Source organism: Cheilinus undulatus, linkage group 11 (genome assembly GCF_018320785.1).
Source record: "Cheilinus undulatus linkage group 11, ASM1832078v1, whole genome shotgun sequence".
Lineage (NCBI taxonomy): Eukaryota > Metazoa > Chordata > Actinopteri > Labriformes > Labridae > Cheilinus > Cheilinus undulatus.
Genome location: NC_054875.1, coordinates 38,518,129 through 38,542,567, shown reverse-complemented (window position 1 = coordinate 38,542,567; position 24,439 = coordinate 38,518,129). Strand labels below are relative to the sequence as shown.

The 24,439-nt window shown below is 40.7% G+C and overlaps 2 protein-coding genes across 2 annotated transcripts in view; both read right to left on the bottom strand.

The window, feature by feature from the left end:
• Positions 1-10,540, bottom strand: part of cacna1fa (calcium channel, voltage-dependent, L type, alpha 1F subunit a) — a 34,964-nt gene extending 24,424 nt beyond the window's left edge. Inside the window, exons 1-12 of the mRNA XM_041798369.1 lie at positions 10,522-10,540; positions 8,056-8,261; positions 7,323-7,427; positions 4,419-4,558; positions 4,192-4,337; positions 1,848-2,000; positions 1,562-1,758; positions 1,374-1,477; positions 1,144-1,286; positions 981-1,049; positions 835-898; positions 704-730 (exon numbers count right to left, since the gene is read on the bottom strand). Of these exons, the coding sequence (XP_041654303.1) occupies positions 704-730; positions 835-898; positions 981-1,049; positions 1,144-1,286; positions 1,374-1,477; positions 1,562-1,758; positions 1,848-2,000; positions 4,192-4,337; positions 4,419-4,558; positions 7,323-7,427; positions 8,056-8,261; positions 10,522-10,540 (1,373 nt within the window). The remainder of the gene's footprint in view (positions 1-703; positions 731-834; positions 899-980; positions 1,050-1,143; positions 1,287-1,373; positions 1,478-1,561; positions 1,759-1,847; positions 2,001-4,191; positions 4,338-4,418; positions 4,559-7,322; positions 7,428-8,055; positions 8,262-10,521) is intronic.
• Positions 10,541-15,652: 5,112 nt separating this feature from the next.
• timm17b (translocase of inner mitochondrial membrane 17 homolog B (yeast)) lies at positions 15,653-24,434 on the bottom strand. The gene is made up of 6 exons (XM_041799661.1): positions 24,382-24,434; positions 21,621-21,720; positions 21,483-21,546; positions 21,148-21,276; positions 20,947-21,057; positions 15,653-16,981 (listed from the first exon to the last, which is right to left on the bottom strand). Exons 1-6 carry the CDS (start codon positions 24,405-24,407, stop codon positions 16,887-16,889), a joined length of 525 nt encoding a protein of 174 aa, XP_041655595.1. The 5' UTR covers positions 24,408-24,434; the 3' UTR covers positions 15,653-16,886.
• Between the last annotated feature and the right edge of the window lie 5 nt (positions 24,435-24,439).

The window sequence follows — 24,439 nt, the reverse complement described above, 5'->3', positions numbered from 1 at the left end:
CTGGAAGTAATAGGTTAGGGCATGCCTAATTTTGATTGGATGCCATGACTTTTAAAATTATTATAACAAAGACATGCCTACAGCGCACTGCTAACAATTCAACATGCCATCACTTGCCACTTACATTTACATTCATTTGCATCTTTGGTTGTCTAAATAGTGCTTATTTATGCTTATGTGTCTTATGGGTAATGTGCAATATTGTCTCCTGTGTTTCTCTGGTTTGTCTGTGTAAGTTGTACTGCATTACTTCATATAGTATTTGATGGTCTAGTATCATACAGTCTAGTATTGCATCGTCTCATATCATATCCCAGCCTTTTTTCCATTGAGCCCCCCCATCACATATCTAAGAAGAGCTGCACCCCCCAGGACATATATTCTATTGTATATCCTATCAGCTTATCTTGTATCATGTCGTATTGTATCATTTTGTCTCCTATCATATCGTATTATCTCATATCGTCACAACTCTTCTTGTATCATCTGTTATATTAACACATCATCTTGTCTCATCTTGACTAGTATCGTATCATTTTACATCAAATCATATCTTATTGTGTTGTCTATCGTATCAGCTCATCTTGTATCCACTCTCAGTGTAACACATTGTCCTGTCTTGTTTCCATTGTCTCATATCATCTTGTATCGTATCATATAATTTTTTACCATATATGGATACAATTAATACTCATAAGCTTACCAGAAGCTGTTGGCCATCATCTTTGCCCTGAAACAACAAGGACACATCAGAATGAGAGATACATTTCTCTAATGTATACATGCCTGCCAGTGACAAATTTCAAAAGAAAAGTTATTTTTCTATTTCCTTACATGAGAGAGGCACAGCAGCCGTTGTCATCATCCAGGTACGCTATGTCATCATCTGAGTCAGACTCTGTTTAACACACAGAAAAGTACCTGCTGTCAGGGTGAATCTTATAAAATAAGATATGAGCAGACAGTGAGATCTGACTGACCTCCTCCATCCTCGCTGTGTTTGTACCATCCAAATTTCTTCATCATCTTTTTCTTTGCAATAGCAGCACCTTTGAAGCCAAACACAGGCAGATTCATGTTAACATAAACATGATTCTTTAGCTTAAGTTTGTGCAGGTGTATTTAGATTTGTATTAAACTGACGTTTGTTTCCTTCTTCATCAACATCCTCAGCCTCTATGAGCCAGTCCATGTAGCCTATCATGTCCTCCTCCATCTGCTTGCTCTCCTGTGCTTTCTGCAGCTCACCACGAGCAACAGCTTTTTCTCTTTCTTTGGAAAACTCTCTGTTCACAAAACAAAGAACAGACATTAAAAAGAAATCAAAGTTATGCAGAAGAAGAAGAATGCAGTGGTGTGTAGCAGTGACTCACCCGCTCAACACTCCCAAAACGAGGTTGATGATGAAGAAGGATCCAAAGATGACCAGAGAAACAAAGTAAACCCAGGGAATCTCAAAACCAATGGCGTCATTCATCTGCACAGAGAGACAGAAACAGGTGAGTTAAAACAAATCTAAGTGTGGGAAGACTGTCAGGGATCCAGGAGCATGTCTTTATACCCAGTAGAGAACATCTGTCCAGCCCTCCATCGTGATGCACTGGAAGACCGTCAGCATGGCAAAGAAGATGTTGTCAAAGTTTGTGATGCCGCCGTTAGGCCCCTCCCACTTGCCCCTGCACTCTGTCCCATTCCAGACACAAAAGCGCCCGTTCCCGGCGAAGGCACACGGTGATGGATCATCTTCCACCATCAACCCTGAAGCAGAGATTATTTCCAGATTATCAAAGCACAGAAAACAATAGACACATCATGAAACAATAAAACAAGAATCAAAGCGTGGATACCTGTGCTCATTGAGTAGCATGTCTTGTGCATCCTGCCAATAAAAAGCTCCAAGCCGATGATGGCATAGATGATGATGACAAACATGACCAACATACCGATGTGTAGCAAGGGGACCATGGCTTTCATGATGGAGTTCAACACAATTTGTAAACCTGAAACACATAATTCAATAAAATGAGTAATCATTTTGATAGTTAATTCAGGAGGCAATCAGTTGGCAAATGGTTATTTCTGTTGCTGTTTTTTCTTTTTTTAGATTTTAGGGTCATCTTTTTGCCTTTTTATTTGGACAGGGCAGAGGCAAGACTAGAAAATCAAGCATAAAGAGGGGGAATTGCATATGGAAAAGAAGCCAGGGGTCAGACTTAGACTTGGGCCCCCTGTTTAAGGAGCTATAGCCTTTATACAGTGGATATAAAAAGTCTATACACCCCTGATTTATCTCTACTATATAAATAAAACTTATAAAACTTATCATTAAAATGTCATTTTTTGTGACATAAAATTTGGGCTAAGATATATCTTTACAGAACTTTGTCCTCTTTCAGTGCAACCATTAATATGTAAAGTAAACAACAATAAAAATCACACCCCTTGTAACACTTTGTCAAAACCCCTTTTGATTTTACTACAGCATTCAGTCCTTTTTGGTAGGTCAGACAGACCTTTGCAGAACTCTACAGTGAGACACCACATCTGTTTGAATGAAAATAAATCATTCAAAATAAAACTGGATTAAACGTCTTTTTTTAATCAGATCAAACTTCCGGTTAGGGTTATGGTAGTGGTTAAGGTAAGGGTTAGGACACCAAAAGCAAAAAGGTAAAAAAAAAACCTGACCTGGAAAAACTGACTACTAAACATTTAATAAAGCTGGGTAAACCGTCTGCTCACAGGAAAAAAGCTTGTTCTCCATAAAAACACTCTTATGCAGCTGGCATAGCTAAAGCTTATGTAGCTACATTAGCTACATAGATAATATACTAATGTAGCTAATGTAGCTATCGCAGCTAAATCTAAGGCTATTAAAGCTAATAAAGTTATGTAAGCTAAATAGGTAACATAGCTATAGTACTTAGCCAAATCTAAAGCTAACAAAGCTATGTTAGCTACATAAACTACATAGGTAATGTTGCTAACAAAGCTATGTTATCTATATAAACTATGTAGGTAATGTAGCTATGCTTGTTAAAGCTTAGACCCAATTTGGAAGTAGTGACCAGAGCAGTGACTCGCTTTAGCTTTGTTAGCTTTTGCTAAGCTATCATAACTACATTGACTTACATCCTATGTCTTAGTAGTAGTTGTTAGCTTCTATTTCCTAAATGGTTCTAAATATAATCTAATCCCAGATTAGACCTCTGACCTTTTTTGTTACATTTATGAAATGTCGCTTACTCTGTAATATCTGCTTTGTGGTTATTTCATGAGTGTAAATGGGAGTTATGGTTTATGAAAAAAATGTAATTGAAAATAAAAAACTTCTTAAACATTGCATGGGCGTATAACGTTCCTTCTATTCTGATGGAGGCTGCATCTTTAAGTAGTGGTTTACAAGAGAGCTGTGGTCTGCAGCCAGACCCCTCCCCTTTTCCTTGCTCAAGCTGTCAGATTGTGGGGGGACTTCCTGTGGTCAACCTTCTTTGGGTCACCACATATTTTCAGCAGGACTCATGTCTGGCTGGGCAAACCTCAAACTTTAATTTTCTTTTGGTGAAGCCATTCTTTTGTAGATTTGGATGTTTGGCTTATTGTCAGTCTTCCAGCAGATACGTGAACGTTTCATGCAAAAACTGTCCATTATTCCCTCCACTTTAACTTCGGCTTCAGCTCCAGCTGAAGAAAACGACCCCTAGAGCATGACGCTACCACCACCATGATTCACTTAGGGTATAGCATTGTTCTGACTTGGTTCTGAACAACCCCTGTTCCGATTTCAGGCAATTTAAAACTCCACCATGCAAGTTGCTGCCAGGGCTGTTTTGACCAATAGAACATGTTAGTTTAGTGTAGTGATTAGTCTGTACAAGTGTCACTCAATCCCATCTTGCTCCTGTTGCTTGGCTAGCCTATCTTATCACTCTGACAGGACCTCCAACGTAACATCAGGAAAACTATCTGTCAAGGTGAAAAGGAAGTCAGTGTTTTCTGAAAAGCACAAGGAGATTTATATCCTTTCGAAAGTTCCAGGTAATGATTAGGCTTCTTTTTGCACACACTGCAAGTGTCCTTATTCAGTTGCTCACAGTAGAAATGCTGACACATAGCACCATATTAGAACTGCTGGGTGCAGCCTACCAACTAAATTGAACCATATAAAAAAAGATGAAATAATAGACGCACTCGGTACTCCAGATACGAGTCGAAGTGGTCGTAACACCCTGAAGGCTCTGAGGGCTTTGACATCCAGGCCTCCAGGTTTTCCTGCAGCATGATGGGCCTCTCCTGGTTTATGATCTGTCATGGCCTCTGCTATCACACTGAACAACCTGCACAGAGACAAAAACATCTGTAAATGCTCTTTAAATAGTTTCAGATGCAAATGGTGACCGTGTGAAGCTCAAAAATACCCGACGATGACGATAATGAAATCAAGCAAGTTCCATCCGCTGCGTATGTAGGCGCTGGGATGCATGACTAAGCCGTAGGCGAGGATTTTAGTGAAGGTCTCGATGGTGAAGATGACAAGGAAGACGTACTCGACTTGTTCCTGAGAACAAAAGAAAAAGACAACGTGTGGATGTTTGGTAAAATTGGACTGACCTTTTTTTAACGTCAGTGAGTGCATCTGGGAGGAATAAAAAAGATGCAGAAAAGTTAATTTTTCCTCACAGTACACAGCATAAAGTGTGTTTTTGTGATGTGTAGTGCTTCTCACTTTAAATCACGTGAGCTGTCATTAAAGGCTGATTGCATTGGCTTTCTAACCTCTTAACCCACTGCCTAACACATGCTTAAGCCTGTCGCCGAATCCCTTCTCCATGCCCTTCAGCTTAATGCTTCTAATCACTGGCACCACTGTCACTGGGCTTTTACCTCAGGCTGACACCATAATCCAGTCATAATGTGGTTGAATGTACGAGGACTTTAAGGGACTCACAAAATTCTGTTACAGTCACCCAAAAAAATCCCCCCAAAACTCAGAATATTAACTAAAAACTCAAAGTCACTGCAGGGAGGTGTTTGTTAAACTGTCAGATTACCTCCTCTGTGCAATCCAATAAAGGGATCTACTAACATCCTGCTGCAACTCTATGTGTGTCTCTACTTGCTACATTTTCGGCTTGAATTACTTAAATCTATTTAAATATTTGACCACTTTTACTCTTTGAAAACTTGTTAAGGATTTAAACCATAGAAGTGAGCAAGAATGACAGTTTAGTAAACATGAAAAGCTTTTGTTGGCTTTTTTCTGCCAATTTTTTGGGGAAAACAAGCTCTCTTTAAAATTAGACATCTGCAAAATTTGTAATTTACAGAATAAAAGTGATAAAACTGATATAGAGGACAAGAAACTCGAAGAGATGGAGAAGGACAAGGCAGATGGTTAGTGTTTAACTCAGCCATGATCCCTGACAGGGTCACCTAAGAGAGGTCATAACACAACTTTTCCCTCCTCTAATTCCATTACCCTCCAACACAACGCTGTAAGCTTCACATAAATGCTGCAACCCCCCGTAAAGCACCCACAGACTTTGTGTCCATTACATGAAACATTGAGTCTTTTATGTGCCGATAGAGCTGCACTCTTCTCTGAGTGTCCTTGAAAGACTCATGGCATTAGAGGTAATCTGAGGTGAAACACATGGGGAGAGAGGCACACCTTGCAAACTAGAAGCTAAGGAAATAAAGCCCTGTAATGTAATGTGTTTTACAACCCCAATTCCAAAAAAGTTGGGGCGCATAAAATGTGAATACAAACAGAATGCAATGATTTTGCAAACCTCATAAACCCATATTTAAGACATAACAGAACTTAAACAACATATCAGATGTTGAATTTGAGACATGTAACCATTTCATGAAAAATACAAGCTCCTTTTGAATTTGATGGCTGCAACACATCTTAAAAAAGTAGGGGCAGGGTGCAAAAGGCTAGAAAAGTAAGTGGTACCAATAAAAAAAATGACTGAGAAGCATTTGGCAACTAGTTTGGTAAATAAGTAACATGAATGGGTATAAAAGGAGCATTCAAGAGATACAGAGTCTCTCAGAAATAGAGATGGGCAGAGGTTTAACAATCTACAAAAAAACTAAATCTTAAAAATTGTGAAACAATTTGAGAAAGATAGTCCTTGTAAAATTGCAAAGGCTTTGAATATCCCGCCGTCAACAGTGCATAGTGTCATCAAAAGATTCAGAGAATCTGGAGAAATCTCTGTGCACATGGGACAAGGCCAGTACTTGATGCTTGTGCTCTTTGGACCCTTAGGCAGCACTGTACTTAAAACAGGCATGATTCTGCACTGGAAATCAGTGCACGGCTAAGGAACACTTCCAGAAACACAATTAACTGTGCCATAAAGAAGAAGCCATACACAAACACGATCCAGCTGTCTTCTCTGGACCAAAGCCCATCTAAATAGACTGAGGCAAAATGGAAAACTGTTCTGTGGTCAGATAGTTGAAAATTTGAAATTCTTTTTGGATACCACAGATGCAGTGTCCTGGGAACTTAAGAGGATTTGGACCATCCAGACTGTTATCAGTGCACAGTTAAAAAAGCCTGCATCCCTGATGGTATGGGGTTGCATTAGTGCCTATGGCGTGTGCTGCTTACACATCTGGAAAGGCTCTATCAATGCTGAAAAGTATATAGAGGCATTGGTGTTACATATGCTCCCATTCAGATGTCTTTTTCAGGGAGGGCCTTGGCTATTTCAGCAAGACAGTGCCAAACTACACACTGCATCCATCGCAGCAGCCTGGCTTCTCAATAGAAGAGTCCGGGTGTTGAACTGGCCTGACTGTAGTCTAGACCTTTAGAAAGCTTTAGAAAACATTTGGTGCATAGTTTGATCAAGTTAACACAATGTCTGATCTTTGGATTAGGAGAAGTTTGTTCAGTGCTACTGTCTACAATAATGTACAGAGACAGTGAAAAAAATCTATAAGTATTAATCTTTTATTTGCTCCTCTCCGGGTTTTCCTTCTCTTATAGGATTCTGTAGAAGTATAACCCTGGCTTGTCTCCTCAATAGTTAATGCATCCAGTTAAACCACAACTGTCATTTACATAATTGAAATAAAACTGGCAAAAAGAGACACAATTAAACTTCTCTGAAGTGTAAAGCAGTAGGAAGTTTTTCTTGTCCACCACTGAGCAGGTCCATGAAAGCTATGACTGGACCCCTACTGTCATTTTGAGGCTGTTACTTCTCTTTTATGCTTTTATGCATCTTTTTTGCATTTATCCCTTTAATATAAAGACATGAAAGTTAAAGTCACTGTATATCCGTCTAATGGAAACTCACCAGTTTGTGATTGGTTGCATTGGAGTCATCATCAGGGTATGGCTTGGTGACACCCATGGCCACACAGTTGGCAAAAATGGCGAGAAGAATGAAGATATCAAATGGCTTGAGGATAATTGTTAAGGGACAGCAGGCTCTGTCGTTGGACTGCATTTACTTAGTGGATTTCTGGTCTTCTGATCACCCGAAGCACCTTTACAGTAAACGTTACGTGCACAATCACATACCTTTTGCATGATTCACACTTGTATTAAACTCCTGAAAAGCAGTTTTCTTGGGTGAGCTGAAATTGCTTTCCTTTGCAGGAGAATATCAGAGTAGTTTAGCCAAGGTAAATAAACATGCAAACCTCTGATATGTTCATTTAGAGTTCCAAAATGGACATTTAGAAATCCACCTGGACATTTCTATGCAAAAGAAGAGTCATTTTGGCTGTTTGTATGATGTTAAGAAGGACTTTCTCTTATAAATAAAAATTTAAAGGAGGGAGAACGATGGATGTGTGGGGCCCCATGCCTGCGTTCGCCTCGTGCCCCAAAATCCCTTAGACCACCACTGCTGACTTGTGTACTGCAGGAGCTGTGGACTGAACAACCACCCAGCTGAGAAACGAGACGTCTCGCGAATGCATGTTCTAGAAATGCATCATTCAGCAGTGCAACATATTCTCATGGACATGTCATTTTTATCATTCAGGACATTACCACACATAAATCACTGTGCATTCGAACACTGCCAGCAAAGGATATTTCCACTCCACCAAAGCCAGCGCTGCCATGCGGATGGGGTTGCTGAGAGTGAGGCAGCAGAGGGCTCGGGGGGCTCTGAGGGCCGATTTGTTGGCCTGCATCGCCTTCTTGGCTCCCCCTCCCCTTTTCCTGGCCGAGCCAGTCGACCCCAGGGTGTCTGATTTCCCTGCATCGCCCGCAGGTGGGGCATCTGCCAACAGAATAAACAGTACATTAATCATGTTTGAGAATCCTTACACCTGAGTGAAAACTAAGAGAAACATTAGATCACTACTTATGATTATTAAGTCATTCTAAACGGTTTAACTTAGTGCCTATTAAAAGTACTCAGCACTTGGATGTTTTATCCATTTATTGATTTTATAAATCAATCATGGTAAATATAATTTGACTATTCTGACAAAAAAATCTTTATTATCAAAGTGCAAACTAATTTCTACAAAATAGTGTCAGTTACTTAAAATATGTCATGTGAAATGAGTGACTGCATAAATATTCACTCCCCTTCAAATCAGTATTTAGTAGAATCACCTTTGGCTGGAATCACAGCACTGAGTTTGTGTGGATAGGTCTCAATCAGGCCTGCACATCTGGACACTGTAATTTTACATCATTCTTCTTTGCAAAACTGCCCACGCTCTGTCAGGTTGCACAGGGATCAGGCGTGAAAAGCCCCTTTCAAGTCCAGCCACAAATTCTCTATTTAATTGAGGTCTGGGTTTTGACTGGGTCACTCTAGAAGAAACTGTGGTTTTCTTGCAGTCCTGCAGACTGAACAAGATTGTCCTCCAGGATTTTCTTATATATTACTGCATTTATTTTACCCTCCACGTTTGCAAGCCTTCAAGGGCAAGACTGCTGAGTAGCATCCCCACAGCATGATGCTGCCACCACCATGCTTCACATTGGGGATGGTGTATTTGTGGTGATGTGCTGATGTCCGCCAAATATAGTGCCTTGTCTAATGGCCAAAAAGCACCATTTTATTCTCTTTCAACCAAAGAATTTTCTTTCACTTGACCATAGTCTTCTACATTCCTTTTGACAGACTCTAGTTGAGATTTAACATGATTTTTTTTCAACAGTGGCTTTCTCTTTGTGCCTCTCCCATGATGCTTCGACTGGTGAAGAGCCCAGGCAACAGTTGTTCTATGCACAGTCTCTCCCATTTCAGCTGCTGAAGCTTGAAACTTAATGTAGTCATAGGTGTCTTGGTGGCCTCTCTAGTCTCCATCTTGCACGGTCACTCAGTTTGAGAGGACAGCCTGCTCTCTGCAGATTTACACATGTGCCTTTGATGATGGATTTCATGAACTCTGGTGGATGTTTGGTGTCTTGGAATTTATTTTGTATCCATACCCTGACTTATACTTTTCCTTCACTTTTGCTCTGAGGTGCATGGAGTGTTCTTTTGTCTTCATCGTGTAATGGTAGCAAGGAATACTGACTAACCAGTGACTTGACCCTCCAGACACAGGTGTCTTTTTACTACTATCACCTGGGACACATTTACCGCAATCAGGTGATCCCTATTTCACTAATTGTGAGACTACTAGCACCAATTGGCTGGACCTGTTGAATAAGCTCAGCCACTTTAAAAGGGGTGAATATTTATTTTTCATTACATATTTTTACTTAATCAACATTACCTTGTATAAATCTGTTTTCACTTTGACATTAAGGGATTTTCTGTATTTTTTCTGGTGAAAAAGCCAAATTAAATTGACCATGATTGATTTATAAAATCAATAAAAGGGGTGAACACTTTTTAAAAGGGTAGGCCTGTTGTACTGAGGGAAATTTAAGCTATCATTAAAGTGTAGCCTGGTGCACAGTTGTAATAGGTAAACAACTTTTATCCCACTGCCTTCATGCAGTGCATATATTATCCCTCATCTTATTATCTAACATAAGAAAGATTTGACCCTTGGCTGGAGTAACAGACAGGTATTCTTTGCTGAAGGCTGCAAATTATAAGACCAGATGTGACCTACTTCTTTAATGGGAGCAGCATGGCACTTAGCCCAGTACTATCCCCTTGTAGGCCCATGAACACCTGTTGACAAGGCCCTGCACGGAGAATAATCCTGCAGGTGCATTAACTATCAAGGCCGTGAGAAATGCACAAAGGAATGGCCAAAAATATGAGCTGATTTTAACTGATGCTAAAAGTGATGCAAGTCTTGCACGTGGTTGTTGTAAAAGTGCACAATGGGATGCATTTTCATTTTAACTGGAGTAAACAAGCACGAGAAACTTTGCAAATCAAGCTAGTCGACTTCATTGAATATAACGACTGTATCAGAAGAATATTAGCTACTTATAGAGGCAGTTTTCGACTGTTTCCATTCGACACAGCTGGCTTAAACACTTTTGTTATGCTAACTTTTGAGGAGCTAACTTTCTCTCTGTACGTGCAAATCTAAAAAAACAGTTCAAAGAGAGCTTACCTTTCTTTGCTGCATCCATGTCCGCAGTTTATCACCACGAAATCACTTCAAAAAACCCACCATTAACTCCTTGGGGTTTCTGCGACACGCAGTGGATCACAGATTTGAATATGGCCCAAAGTCAAAGAAAGAACTTTGTAGATATAAAATAAAACAGGGGCATGTGCAGCGTGTCATTTCACATGCACACGCAGCCCGCCGAGGCATCTGAGAGGCTGCGGGCCACCCTACTCCCCGCCTGCCCGAAGAGCAGAAATCCAATTAAAGCCGGTTTCTAGTAGTTTCTTACGCCTCTAAATGAAAACTGTAATTACTGTTCACTCTGCACAGGCATAATATTAAAACAAACGAGTCCGCATGCATATCCGCGGTGGTCAGGCGTCAGGATTAAACGAGCTGAGCCGTTTAAAAGGATGACTGTAGAAATCTTTCAAGGTGGAGGTGGACCTGAGCCGCTGGACGGTGGGGTTGTTAGAAATATATGGCTAAACAGAAACGAGGGAAGCTGAATGTGAAAGCAACACAGAAAATTTGGTGTGAAACCTCTGAATATAGAAGAAACTATTTCAGCACCTTGGACAGAAGCAGCCGGTGGTAGCAGTGCCGAGGGAGAGGCGGCAGGGGGCGCGCTTTCACAGGGAATAACAACATGATCTACCGTGCATTCAGAAAGTATTCAGCCCCTCTGCACTTTTTCAGTTTTATGTTGCAGCCGAAAAAACATTTTTATGCTCACTAATCTACACCCAGTGACCCATGATGACAAAGTGAAAGCAGAATTTTCGATTTTTTTGTAAATTTATATATTAAAAAAACCCTGAAATATCACACCAATATAAGTATTCAGACCCTTTGCAACAATGCTTGAAATTTGGCTTAGATGCCTCTCATTTTTTCTTGATCCTTGCTGAGATGTTTCTTCAATTTGATTTAAGTCCACCTGTGGTAAATTAAATAGATTGGACATGATTTAGACGGCTACAAAAAACATCTGTTACACTGAAGGCTCCCAAGATTACTGTAGCCTCCCTAATTCTCAAATGGAAGAAGTTTGGCACAACCAGAACTCTTCAGAGAGCTGGTCACCTGGCCAAACTGAGAAATAGTTGGAGAAAGGCCTTAGTAAGAAAGGTAACTAAGAACCTGGCTCTCACTATGGTTCACTGGAGTCCCAAACCCTTAGAAATGGCTTTGTAACCCTTTCCAGACTGACAGATGCCAATGAATTTCTCATCACTTTTTGAATTTCTTTAGATCATGGCATGATGTGTTGCTTTCTGAGATCTTGTAGCCTACTTCACTTTGTCTGACAGGTTCTATTAAAGTGATTTCTTGATCCAGCAGACCTGGCAGTAATCAGACTTGGGCCTGGCAGGTGGAATTGAACTCAGCTTTCCAAAAAATGTGGTTAATCACAGTTAATTCATGATTTTAACATCATATCTGATATGTAGCTCTCAAAATCTAATCATATAAAACAGCATGCCACTCTGTTGCCATGGTCTTTTTGAATAAATTACAAGTTTCCAAAGTCTTAAAGAAGATTTGGTGTCTTTATTTCTTTGAGTTTGCAAGATAGATACATTTAATAAATAATAAATTACACATTTCTTTCCATACAAAGTTTAAAAGCAAAAAGACAGGCTCATAGTGCATGCCGTCTGCTGTGTGCAGATGCTACTTTTAAAGAAAGTAAAATTTGAAAAGTGCTCTGTTGCTTGACGGATGAAGCTGAAACCAAAGTGACAGCAGCTGCAATAAAACTAACTTACTATACTGTGCGAGCAATTTAGCTCTTCACTCCTTCATGTTTTAATTAATGCAGAAACAGAAAAAAAATTCAGCTCATCCTTCTAGGATAAAAGATAACTCAACAAACATGCAAGATAATCTGCAGGACAAAGCAATATCTCACTAAAAGATACGACAAACAAAGGATGCAGAGAGGTTTGTTAAGCTCTGAAAATGATCTGTAAAATGTCAATAAAAATGTACCTATCAGCTAAGACTTAGAGCATCCTCAGGCAGCTCTCCATGGTAAAACTCAATCGGCAGCAAAAGGCTGGAAATTTAAGATGTACTAATGAAAAACAGCTGGAGGAGTAATATGCAAATAATTGGGTTATTTGGCAATCAGTCAGTAACATGACTGGGTATAAAAGGAGCATTTAGAGAGGCAGAGTCTCTCAGAAGCAGTGCTAATTTTGACAGCTATTTTCAATTTGAGTCCCAATTTTAGTTTTAGTCACATTTAAGTCACTTCTAGGCTTTATAGTTTAGTCTGGTTTTAGTCCATAAAAAGTCCTCACATTTTAGTCTTTACTTTTAGTCCAAACATTTATTCTCTTTCCTAAATCAGGTGCCAAACCATTGCAGTGTGTTCTATGCACTCTGCCAAACTTAGGGTCCCTGCTTTCTACAGCTGAGAGGCTTAGGAGCTGCAGATAGATTGTCTTTTGACAGATTTACCCACAGTGGAGAAATATCATGGATTATGAATGTCTGACGAAAACTAAATTATATTTTAGTCTAATTTAAGTCATCTTGACGAAAACTAAAACAACTTTTTGTCAGTTTTAGCCATCAAAAATCTATTTTTGGCTAGTCTTAGCCTAGTCTTTCTCATGGAAAATAAGTGTGGGGATGAACAATTGTTGTCATAGTATTAGTTGACAAAGTTGGATGATCTTTTTTTTTTTTTTTGAAGATTTCCATAATTCTTTGACAGTTTAAGCAGATTGGTAAACCTCTCAGAAGCAAAGATGCACAGAGGTTGTCTTATCCTCTAAAAACCGTGTCTAAAACTGTGGATCAAAAATGTTCATCCTCTGCCCATCTTTATTTCTGAGAGACTCTGCCTTTTTAAAATGCTCCTTTCACACCCAGTCATGTTAGCGACATGTTACCAGTAGAGCTCATTATTAGTTGCAAAATGCTCCTCCACCTCTCCCTGAGCTGCCACCTTATCGTGGTGGAGGGGTTTGAGTGTCTCAATGATCCTAGGACCTAAGTTGTCAGGGGCTTCATGCCACTGGTAGGGTCTCCTCATATGGCGGAACAGTGGGACGGTTTCCACTCTCCCCTGCCCGGACGCGGGTCACTGGGGTCCCCTCCTGGAACCAGGCTCTGGGAGTGGGGCTCGATGGCGAGCGCCTGGTGGCCGGGCCTGCACCCATGGGGCCCGGCTGAGCACAGCCCAAAGAGCCAATGTGGGCCCCCCCTTCCAATGGACTCACCACCTGTAGGAGGAGCCATAGAGGTCGGGTGCAGTGTGAGCTGGGTGGCAGCCAAAGGCAGGGACCCTGGTGTCCGATCCTCGGCTGCAGAAGCTGGCTCTAAGGACTATGAATGTCACCTCTCTAGTGGGGAAGGAGCCTGAGCCTGTGCGTGAGGCTGAGCGGTACCAGCTAGATATAGTTGGTCTCACCTTGACGCACAGTTTGGGTTCTGGAACCAATCCTCTTGAGAGGGGTTGGACTCTTTTCCACCTTGGAGTTGCCCTTGGTGAGAGGCGCCGAGCAGATGTGGGCATACTGATTGCCCTCAGGCTGGCAGCCTGTACATTGGGGTTTACCCCGGTGGACGAGAGGGTAGCCTCCCTCCGCCTTCGGTGGGTTCTGACTGTTGTTTGTGAGTATGAACCAACGGCAGCACAGAGTACCCACCCATTTTGGAGTAGCTGGAGGGGGTGCTGTAGAGCGCTCCTTCTAGGGACTCCCTCGTTCTGCGGGGAGACTTCAATGCTCATGTGGGCAATGACAGTGAAACCTGGAAGGGGGTGATTGGTAGCAACAGCCCCCCTGATCTGAACCTGAGTGGTGTTCTGTTGCTGGACTTGTGTGCTCGTCATGGAATGTCTATAGCGAACACCATGTTCAGGCATAAGGGTATCTACATGTGCACTTGGCACCAGAACACCCTAGGTCGCAGTTCCATGACCGAATTTGTAGTTGTATCATCTGACTTTGGCCACATGTCCTGGACACTCGGGTAAAGAGAGGGGCGGAGCTGTCAACTGATCACCACCTGGTGGTGAGTTGGCTCTGCTGGTGGGGAAGGATGCAGGTCAGACCTGGCAGGCCCAAACGTATGGTGAGGGTCTGCTGGGAATGTCTGGCGGAGTCCCCTGTCAGAAGGTGTTTCAACTCTCACCTCCAACAGAGCTTCAACCACGTTCTGGGGGAGGCAGGGGACATTGAGTCTGAGTGGGCCATGTTCCGTGCCTCTAAGATGTTGGACCAGCATCCGGCATCTCAGGAGAGGGAAGCAGTGCATTGTCAACACCTTGTATGGTGGGGATGGTGCACTGCTGACCTCAACTCAGGACGTTGTGGGTCGGTGGAGGGAATACTTCAAAGACCTCCTCAATCCCATCAACACGACTGCTGGTGAGGAAGCAGAGTCTGGGGGCTCAGGTGTGGGCTCTTCTATCTCGGGGGCTGAGGTCGCCTAGGTGGTCAAAAAGCTCCTCAGTGGCAGGGCCCCTGGGGTGGATGAGATCCGCCCTAAGTTCCTCAAGGTTCTGGATGTTGTAGGGCTGTCTTGGTTGACACGCCTTTGCAACATTGCATGGACATCAGGGACAGTGCCCCTGGACTGGAAGATTGGGGTGGTGCTTCCCCTCTTTAAAAAAGGGGGACTGGAGGGTGTGTTCCAATTATAGGAGGATCACACTTCTCAGCCTTCCTGGAAAGGTCTATTTGGGGGCATTTTGGAATGCCCTCTCCAGGTTGGGAATGAGATCCTGCCCCAAGTGGAGGAGGTCAAGTATCTCGGGGTCTTGTTCACGAGTGAGGGAAGAATGGAACAGGAAATTGACAGGTGGATCGGTGCGGCGTCGGCAGTGATGCGGCCTTTGCATCAGTCTGTCATGGTGAAGAAAGAGCTGAGTTGAAATGCGAAGCTCTCGATTTACTGGTCGATCCACGTTCCTACCCTCACCTATGGTCACTAACTGTGGGTTGTGACCGAAAGAACCAGATCATGGATACAGGCAGCTGAAATGAGTTTCCTCCGCAGGGTGTCTGGGCTCTCCCTTAGAGACAGGGTGAGAAGCTCGGCCATCTGGGAGAAACTTGGAGTAGAGCCGCTGCTCCTCCGCGTTGAGAGGAGCCAGATGAGGTGGCTCGGGCATCTGGTCCGGATGCCTGCTGGACGCCTCCCTGGTAAGTTGTTCCGGGCAGGTCCCACTGGGAGGAGGCACCGGGGAAGACTCAGGACATGCTGGAGAGACTATGTCACTCAGCTGGCGTGGGAACGCCTTTGGATCCCCCGGGAAGAGCTGGACGAAGTTGCTGGGGAGAGGGAAGTCTGGGCTTCCTTGCTTAGGCTGCTGCCCCCACAACCCGACCTTGGATAAGCGGATGAAGATGGATGGATGGATGGAAAATGCTACTCTAGCGGTTTTCCATCAGTACCACTTACTTTTGTTGCCCTGTCCCTACTTTTTTAGGGTTAGGGGTTAGGGTTCTCTGCCTGGAAATTCACAATCAACTAATATTTTTCATGAAATGGTAAATATCTGTGTTTCAGTATCTGATATTATTTATGTACTATTGTGAATAAAATATGGGTTTATGAGATCTGAAAATAAGTGCTTTCTGTTTTTATTTACATTTTAGAGAGCACCCCATTTTTTTGGAATTTGTGTTGTAGTTTTACTAAAATAATTAAGAGATTAGTTGTCTTTGATCAGAACTAAGCTAAGCTACCTATTTGTCTCACTCTTGGACAGCAGGCATCACCATGTCTCAAACAATTTCTTTGATATCTCAGGTTTTTTTAAGGTTTTACAATCAAATTAATTTCAGTGTGCATGTAACCAAAAAAGTTCTGGTTATGACTAAGACACTTCATTTTTTGCCATTTCCATAGTAAAGTCATAACCTGAAAAGCTGCTGAATGTCAGAACCAAGCAGGTCAATACTTGAGAGAGAAAGCAGCAGGCTACTTAGCTTGGTAGCTAGTTCCAGCATTCAGTTCCTAGTGCTTCATTGTTTAACAGAGCAAACACTTGACCTCAATAATGTAAACTAAGGTCTGGTTAGTTTAGTGCTAAAGCACATCAGCCACCTTGGATTTTTAAATATAATCCTCAAGGGTTTGAGGATAAGTTTAACCATTGACAGAAATATAGTGTGAGATCCTAAAGATTCAAACATGAGGTTTGCCACAAGGATCCTGATTCACATAAAAGCATTCACATACAGTATAAATAACTAAAACACACAGTCATTTTCCCCTGAGGTAAAATCGCATAGTGCAAGTGTTTGACACCACAGACAGGGCCCGTCTTCATCTCCTGCTCCTCCTGATACCGGCTTCGGTGTCCAGTGGCTCTTCTTCTGGCCTCAGCCTGTGCTGCTCTACTGAAACTCCCCCTTTGCTCCCTGCTGCTGCTGCTGCTGTGGACCCCCGTCCTTAGGAGGTAGCTGACTGGGGTCCTCTGCAAAGGGAATAGCTGCAGAAAACCAGAAGAAGACAAAAATATTAGAGTTTCTGTGGCGATTCAGACGGATCCATTAACCCTCAGCGAATCTTGTTCACTTGTTCAGGTCAGTGACTTTCTACATTTAACAGAAGAAGCCGTCCTCGTCAGAAGACTTTTTAAGATCTCAAAATAGCTAAAGCGCTGCTGGAAATGATAAATGTTTCAATAACTGTGTTCTTGCCTCAGTCTCGGTTCTGTGCATGGTACCAGACTGAATGAAGGGAATGTTTTCAGGAGCATCTGACCTCGTCCTACAACAAAAAATCAAAATCCTTGTTGCCAGAAACACGTACAGCTTTGACAAACTTCAAAGATGAAATGATGTGTTCAACAGACCATGGGTTTGCTTTTCTTAGCTCTGTGTTCTCAGTGAACATAAGGAGTTTACTTCAGTTTGATCATGTTTCACTCAGAGGCTCAAACATGTGTCATTAATGTTTTTTTTCCTCCATTATTCCAATCATTAGCCCTGCTACCACACAGGGGAAGAGATACAGCCTCATCCCCTTAATACCACTGCATTACGACGCACAGTGATGGAGTTTTGTCACAGTTGTGCCATGCAAGGAGAACCAGCTGACTTCCTGAACCAAATAGAAGACACAAGAGATATTAGGATCTTAAGTGGATCCACTTTTAAACATACAGCACTGTGCAGAACCTTTACGCATGTTTGGGCCACAAAGTCCACACTTTTAAGGATGTGGTACAAGCCCCTGGTGATGCTGTGGATGTCTTGAGGGCCCCAAAGGCATATCACCAAGGGTGAAAAGGCCAAAATGAAAGAAATGCCGTCGAGCTTGACCTTGGCTGCCGAGCAACACACAAGTGCGTTGACACCCCTTCTCCAGCCCCCGGCACACTGCAGCCAGGGATGAATCCTTAGCACCCTACATGCCTAAAACTAATGCACATGACTGTGTATGCTTATTAACATCATGGTTAATTAGTCATAAAGGCTCCACAGCACAACAACACCCCTCTCTTTTTTGTACTTGTTTTCAAATCTTTTGAGTAAGAAATAACAACATTAATAAAACAGTTGTTACAATATCAGACATCAAAAATGCTAAATTCGAAGGCTACAGCCTAAGTTGCATTGGGTTTACACATGATTTGTGTTGTAATCAGAGCTGGCTGTAAAGGAGATGCACATAACATTTTAATAAGGTGAGAATGTCTGAGACAGACCACCAAGCGTGTTATTCATCCTGTCAAATATAATTTACATTAGGCCCATCTTGTACTGTATAAATCATCTCAGTCTCAGTAGGACAGTCAGTCTTTCCATCTCATTAATTTCCTAGATAACTGCAACCCAGCTGTTTATTGTGGATATTTCTGTGACCATTTACAGATGATAGCCTTTGTTGCCGCCTGTGTAAATATTTTCCACAGGTACCTGTCACATCCTGCTATTTTTTCTGTCCAGATATTGTTTCCATAGCAGTTGTAGCTTTGGGCTTCTCCAGAAAATATGAAACTGCTCTGCCTCATTATACCCACAACCTCTTTAGCATGTAGAGATCTCATATATACAATATTGAACTAAAACAGCAAACACAGCTCTTCCAACCAGACTCACGGCAGCACTTAGAACCAAAAATATCAAAGATAGCTTCACACATATTTTTCTATTGTTGACCTGTAATCTTTTCATTTAATTCCTTTTTCCCGCTAATTTTGATATAATTTGTGGTCATTCCTCTACTCTTTTTGATCCGTTCACTATCTGTTTCTCACCAAAAATGGTCTCATGGTCCATTATTCTTGATGCTACCTGCACCGAGCAGAAATCAAGTGTCACCTGTGGTGTGCAAGCCTGATGTGTCGTGCTTATCCAAGGACACGGAGGATACACTAATAAGATTTAAGACAGACCAAGCAGCAAAGCTTTGCATCCACCTACAAACCCCAATTCCAAAAAAAGTGAGGATGCTGTGTCAAATGTAATCACGGTTCAAAAGCAAACTCAAAAACCTACCTTTTTAGTCCGGCCTTTAACTGAATTTTACATCATCTTAGTTTGTCTAACCCTTTTAGCTTTTGTCTCTGTATTTTAATGTCAGGACTATCTTTTAGTAGTTTATCCTCTTATCATAATTTACTGATTGCTTTTTATGTGTTCTAGACTTATTTTATTGAGCTATCTTATAATGTTTTTAATCTTATTTTAGTATCTTTTTATTCTGTTTTCATTTCATTTTTATTCATTCTTATTATTTCAAATGTCTTTTTATGTTATTTTTTTTTATAATTTACAATTATTTTGGTTATCAATTAATATTGCATACATACATAAAGAACCCTCCCCCAGTATACAATCAGTCTTGGCTGTAAACCTCGTCCATGTTCCATCTTAAACATGGACGTGTTAAATTATCAAAATAAAAAGGACAGATTCAGATGATCATGATCATAATAAGATACATTTAAAAAAAAAAAAAAAAAGTAACATGTTACCGTGATATTTGTCTTTGTCTGTACAGTAATAATTAAAGAATAAATAAATAAATAAAGATTGATTAAATAAATAATCATTTTAAAAATATAGACATGTTACTTTGTTTTTATTTATTTTTTGGGCATTTTTGTGCCTTTATTTGATAGAGGGGGACAGTGGACAGAGTCAAAGACAGGGACGAGAGTGGGGGAGAGACATGCGGCTAAGGGCCTCAGGCTGGATTTGAACCCGGGCCGCCCACGTGCATGGGGCGTGTCTTAAACCACTAGACCACCTGGCCCCCTTGTTTCTAAATTTTAACTTCCAGTGTTTCCCCATTTAGAATTTTAAGATAGTGTTTTCTCAGTATGCAAGTTCCTCTTCTTACAGAATCTATTATTCATGATCATTTTGCAAATGTTGTGTTTTGACTATGGGGTGGGGAAGAAGGGTGAAGGATGGTGCAGGGTGGGGTCAAGGAAAGGGCAGGGTAAGGAAGGCTGGAGTAGGGTGAAGTGATGTATTTTTCTTTTCTTTTATTTGTGTGTAAAGCACTTTGTGCTACATAGTTTTGTATGAAAAGTGCTATACAAATAAAGATTGATTGATCGAAATGTGAATAAAAACAGAAGGCAGTGATCTACGAATCCTTTTCAACATAAATACAGCACAAAAATAAGACGTCTAATGCCTTTTAAGTTCCAAATTATACTATTAACTAAAATTACTCGATTTTTATCAGACAGTTCATAAATATTTCATAAACAAAAATCACTGTACAACAGCTGAAAGGGTTTTTATGCTTAATTACCTAGTTTTGACCTGTTTAGATGAAATTAAGATAAGTTAGTTACCTTGATTGTTTTAGAGTGTCAGTTCTTTGGTTGTAATAGATTGCTGCAGTATGCTCTCCATTATAAAAAGAAGTGCATCACTTATTGCATGTTTTGCAAGACTGGCTGATTTATAGTAATGAGAAAATTTGAATATGGGATTTATTGATCAAACGTTGAGAGACAGCATTATTTTCGATGTTCTTTTTTCTTTAATCCGAAGATGTTTGAGAGGTACAGAGCAAGACACTGACATGTTATCACCTTTAATTCAATATGGGGGCATTTGTTGGCAAATAAAATATTTAGACACCAAGCAGCCACAGAGCAATGTCAGCATCGTAAAGCATTTACTTATCCTTAAACCTGGTGTATGTTAGATAGTGTACATCCTCTTAAAGTCCTGAGAAAAATGTTTGAATCTTGAGCTTTACATTATTTGTTTGCATGGGTATTTTCCAGCTTGTCTGCTGTTTTGTGGTAAACAGTATGCAGTTGTTTTTTAACAGCCCTTTAGCTGAACATGGCACCATGAGAGAGGTGAGAATCAAATCAATAGTGTTATATATGAGAAAACAAAAACTGTGAGAGGAAACATCCTGGAAAACAAGAGGGGATAACAGAAGTGATAAATGTCTTACATTTTCTGCATTACTTACGGTTCTGAAACTGCTGTGCTGTGTATCTGGTTAGGAGGATCCCAAATCCCTCAATGAGAGCGAGCAGGATTCCCCCCATCATGGCAGAACCCACCATAGTTAACGGCCCACCTGGAGGGAAACGCTAATTTTATTGAATCACACTAATTAATCTGATATGGTAAGTGACAAGGGAGTGGTACAATATGGGTTTCATCTTACTGCGTGCTGCTAATATGGCACCAGTCAGAGCTCCGCTTGTGATGGAATTCCAAGGATCCTCTTTCCCTCTCAGGCGGACTAAACCACAATCAATGGTGGAGAAGAGGCCTCCCCAGACAGCAAAGCTACCTGAAAAACCACAAGATAGAAGCTAGTTTGTGTTTGCAGCACTGGTTTAAAATTGATTCTGTGAATTATTTGGGCCCTTTTTACCAGTAAATACCCTTTTTTCAAGTAAATCATGTAACATCAATAACATATTAAACAATTCGGCTCTGATATATGACTTTAAAATATTAAGACTCCAAGAACTAGATGAGACCTTTTCTCTTTACCTCCAATCTGTGGGGCTCGTATTCTCACTGCATTTGCACTTCCTCTCAGTCTGTGTCCCACACCCTGAAACATGAGTGCACTGTTAAAGTTTGCCTTTTAAAATCTTAAACATGACACTAGCACAGTTATCAACTCACTGCAGGAGCATTTCGGAAGCCTTTGATGGCCTGGAACACCCCTCCTCCAATTGTACCCATGGTGAACGCTCCGCCACAGTCATCAACTATCCTCCAGGGACTGTATTAAGAAGAGAATTAGGAAAGAATAGAGATTGAATCACACACAGAAAGCCAAATACTAGATCTATCATACACAGAACATTGATTCAACGACAGAATTCACTCTACGATATTAAGATTATTTAGCATTCACAACATTCAACAATCCACTGATAGTGAATTGTGTCAGTAACATGGAAACTACTTAGGGCTGGGCAATATGGACCAAAATTGTATCTTAAGAACAAGGTTGTAGCTATGGGTGTGGTTTAGTTGCACTGCAAGTTGGTAAACAATGGCTGCCTCAGTTGATGCATGTACTGGGTGTATTATAGTATAGTGGCAGTTTTATTAAACCTGGGCCACATTGGGAGCGCAGATGGTCAAGTGGTTTAAGGTGCTAACCATGTACATGGGCAGCCTGGGTTCGAATCCAGCCTGTGGCCCTTTACCTCATGTCTCTCCCCACTCTCTTCCCTGTTTCCGAATCTATCCACTGTCCTTCCTCTATCAAATAAAGGCATGAAAAAGCCCAAAAATAAATCTTTAAAAAAAAAACTGTGCCACATTTCTTTATAGAAACAAGTGCAAACAGCCACACTTGCAGTGTTTCTATTACAGTTTTACACAAAATTAAAAGTGATAATTCTTAAATTTCGTACAATTGCACTTTGAATGTGTTTCCATTGAAGGGAGTTTTTGGCATGTGCCTTGCAATTCTCGTAAAATCTCATCTCGCGAGACTCTGCTGCAAGGAAGCTGGATGCTCAAAACCTGTTGCGTGTTGGTAGGGTTATGATTACATCTAGAGCGGTTGCCTTGCCAATTTTTAACAAAAGACGAAGGCAAAGGATGATAGTTCAAAGGCAAAGTCCGTATGTATGGCAAAAGCGACGTATAAGAGTATAAGTATGATGTTAAGAAAAGTCTCCGTCTCCTCTTCTGTCTACATGTACCGCACCATGTTGTCACAGAATGAGTGGTCACGTGACACCATACGTTATATCCTGTGACTAGTACATGCGGAAAAAGTGTTTCCATTGCACTTTTACAATATAGTTCTATATCAAAATGTCTGAAAAACCTCATGAGAGCATGAAAACTTTTTTGCGATATTTGAGAGGTTTTATTTAGATTTTGTGCATTTCTAAGGGTAATGGAAACACAAGTACTAAAAGCTTCTCTTGGCAGAGAGATGTTTTTGCACCTCTTCCGTCTAGCTCTGGCATGAGTTTGATTCACCAAAACGCACCACCATTAGTAAACAACAACAGCAACTGACTGACGGTGGAGCTCACGTCATGTAGTTTACTTACTGGAGTTGCGCATGCCTACTCCGTCATTTTGTCCTGTTGCTCTGATTGGCTCAAAATGATTATGACAGACACATTTGTCTAATTACCATGCAAGAATTTTTAAAAGGTTCTGCCTTTCCTAAACTCTTTGTATGGGTGGTTGCCAGGATGGATTTAAAATATATCCCATGCAATGAATATTTAAAAAAGTCTATCTGGTATTCAAGGTTAATGGAAAACTCTGTCAAAATGAACTATGTCCGCAGGAAAAAAAAACATAGTATTAAATAAATAATGTTCCTTAAACAAAATAAAATCAATAAAATGCTATTTTCTGACTGAGACTAAACATTTCCGACAGATTACTGTTAGTGGTTCCTGTACACAGTTTTCAGCATCAACATAAAACATGTCATCATACACAAAATATATCAATATCTTCAAAAATAATGATTTTGCCCAACCCATGTACTACCCAAAAAACAACTAATGCCAAAACAACAAAACTGAGCTGAAACAAAAAAGGGTTGTTGATACAGTACAAGGACACCTAAAAGTCTTCAATAGCTGTTTCTGTAGTACCAGTTCATATCAAATGTTATCACAAAATCCATCACAAAGAGAGCAAGCCCATGCCATACTCATTTATGTTATCATGAATGTTAAACCTGTAGGTACGTGGAGTACAATTAGGTCAATTAAAACACAAATAAGAAGAGTAATAATGGCGAATTAGAATACAAATGAAACTATGTAGAGGTAACTAAACACAACGTTTAAAGGCGAAGTGACCATGGCATGAGTAAAATCACTAATACTTAATGTTTTTACAAATAAACCAGGTAACAGAATTGTAGTTTCAAAACACAGTGTGTATTGCATTAAGGAAAACGTTTTTTAAAGTGTATAATATAGTATAGAACAGCCTAGTTTGGAATAAGTTCAATACCAAATGTAACTGAATAGTATCAAAGCATGCTGGTTAATCCTCAGTTAATTTATATAACAGACATAGTGTAAACACAAGGAACTGGGCCAGGATTAGTTGACCAACATACTGCAGCATGTATGTAAGATTTAAACCGGGCTAAACACTTTACACATCTAAAATGTATCTGCATAGAATTGTTTATAACTATATTCTTGATGTTGAACTCCTGTTAAACAGTTACAAGTAAGAAAGTCCAGTTTGGTGTGGGCTCTACATTCTGACCACAGCCTTTACTACAAAACTGACCGTTCACTTAGCTTATCCGCTAATCTTCCAAAGCTATCTATGTATGCCTCAAAACCTCTTTAACATGCCATTAAGAAAAAAAAATACTGTTTCAGATGTTAACCTTCTTGAATAAAAATTAAAAGGCAAACATTTAAACTAATCTTACCAGGGTTCTCGTGCATATTCCTCCATGTTTATTGTCGTCAAGAGGACAATGCGACGTC

Excerpts from the sequence above, each read along its gene's own strand:
- timm17b (XM_041799661.1), bottom strand. The coding sequence starts at position 24,407 with ATGGAGGAATATGCACGAGAACCCTG. Across the intron at positions 21,277-21,482 it reads ACGAGCCCCACAGATTGGAG|GTAGCTTTGCTGTCTGGGGA; the intron begins GTAAAGAGAAAA and ends GTGGTTTTTCAG. Across the intron at positions 21,058-21,147 it reads TGCCATATTAGCAGCACGCA|GTGGGCCGTTAACTATGGTG; the intron begins GTAAGATGAAAC and ends GTTTCCCTCCAG.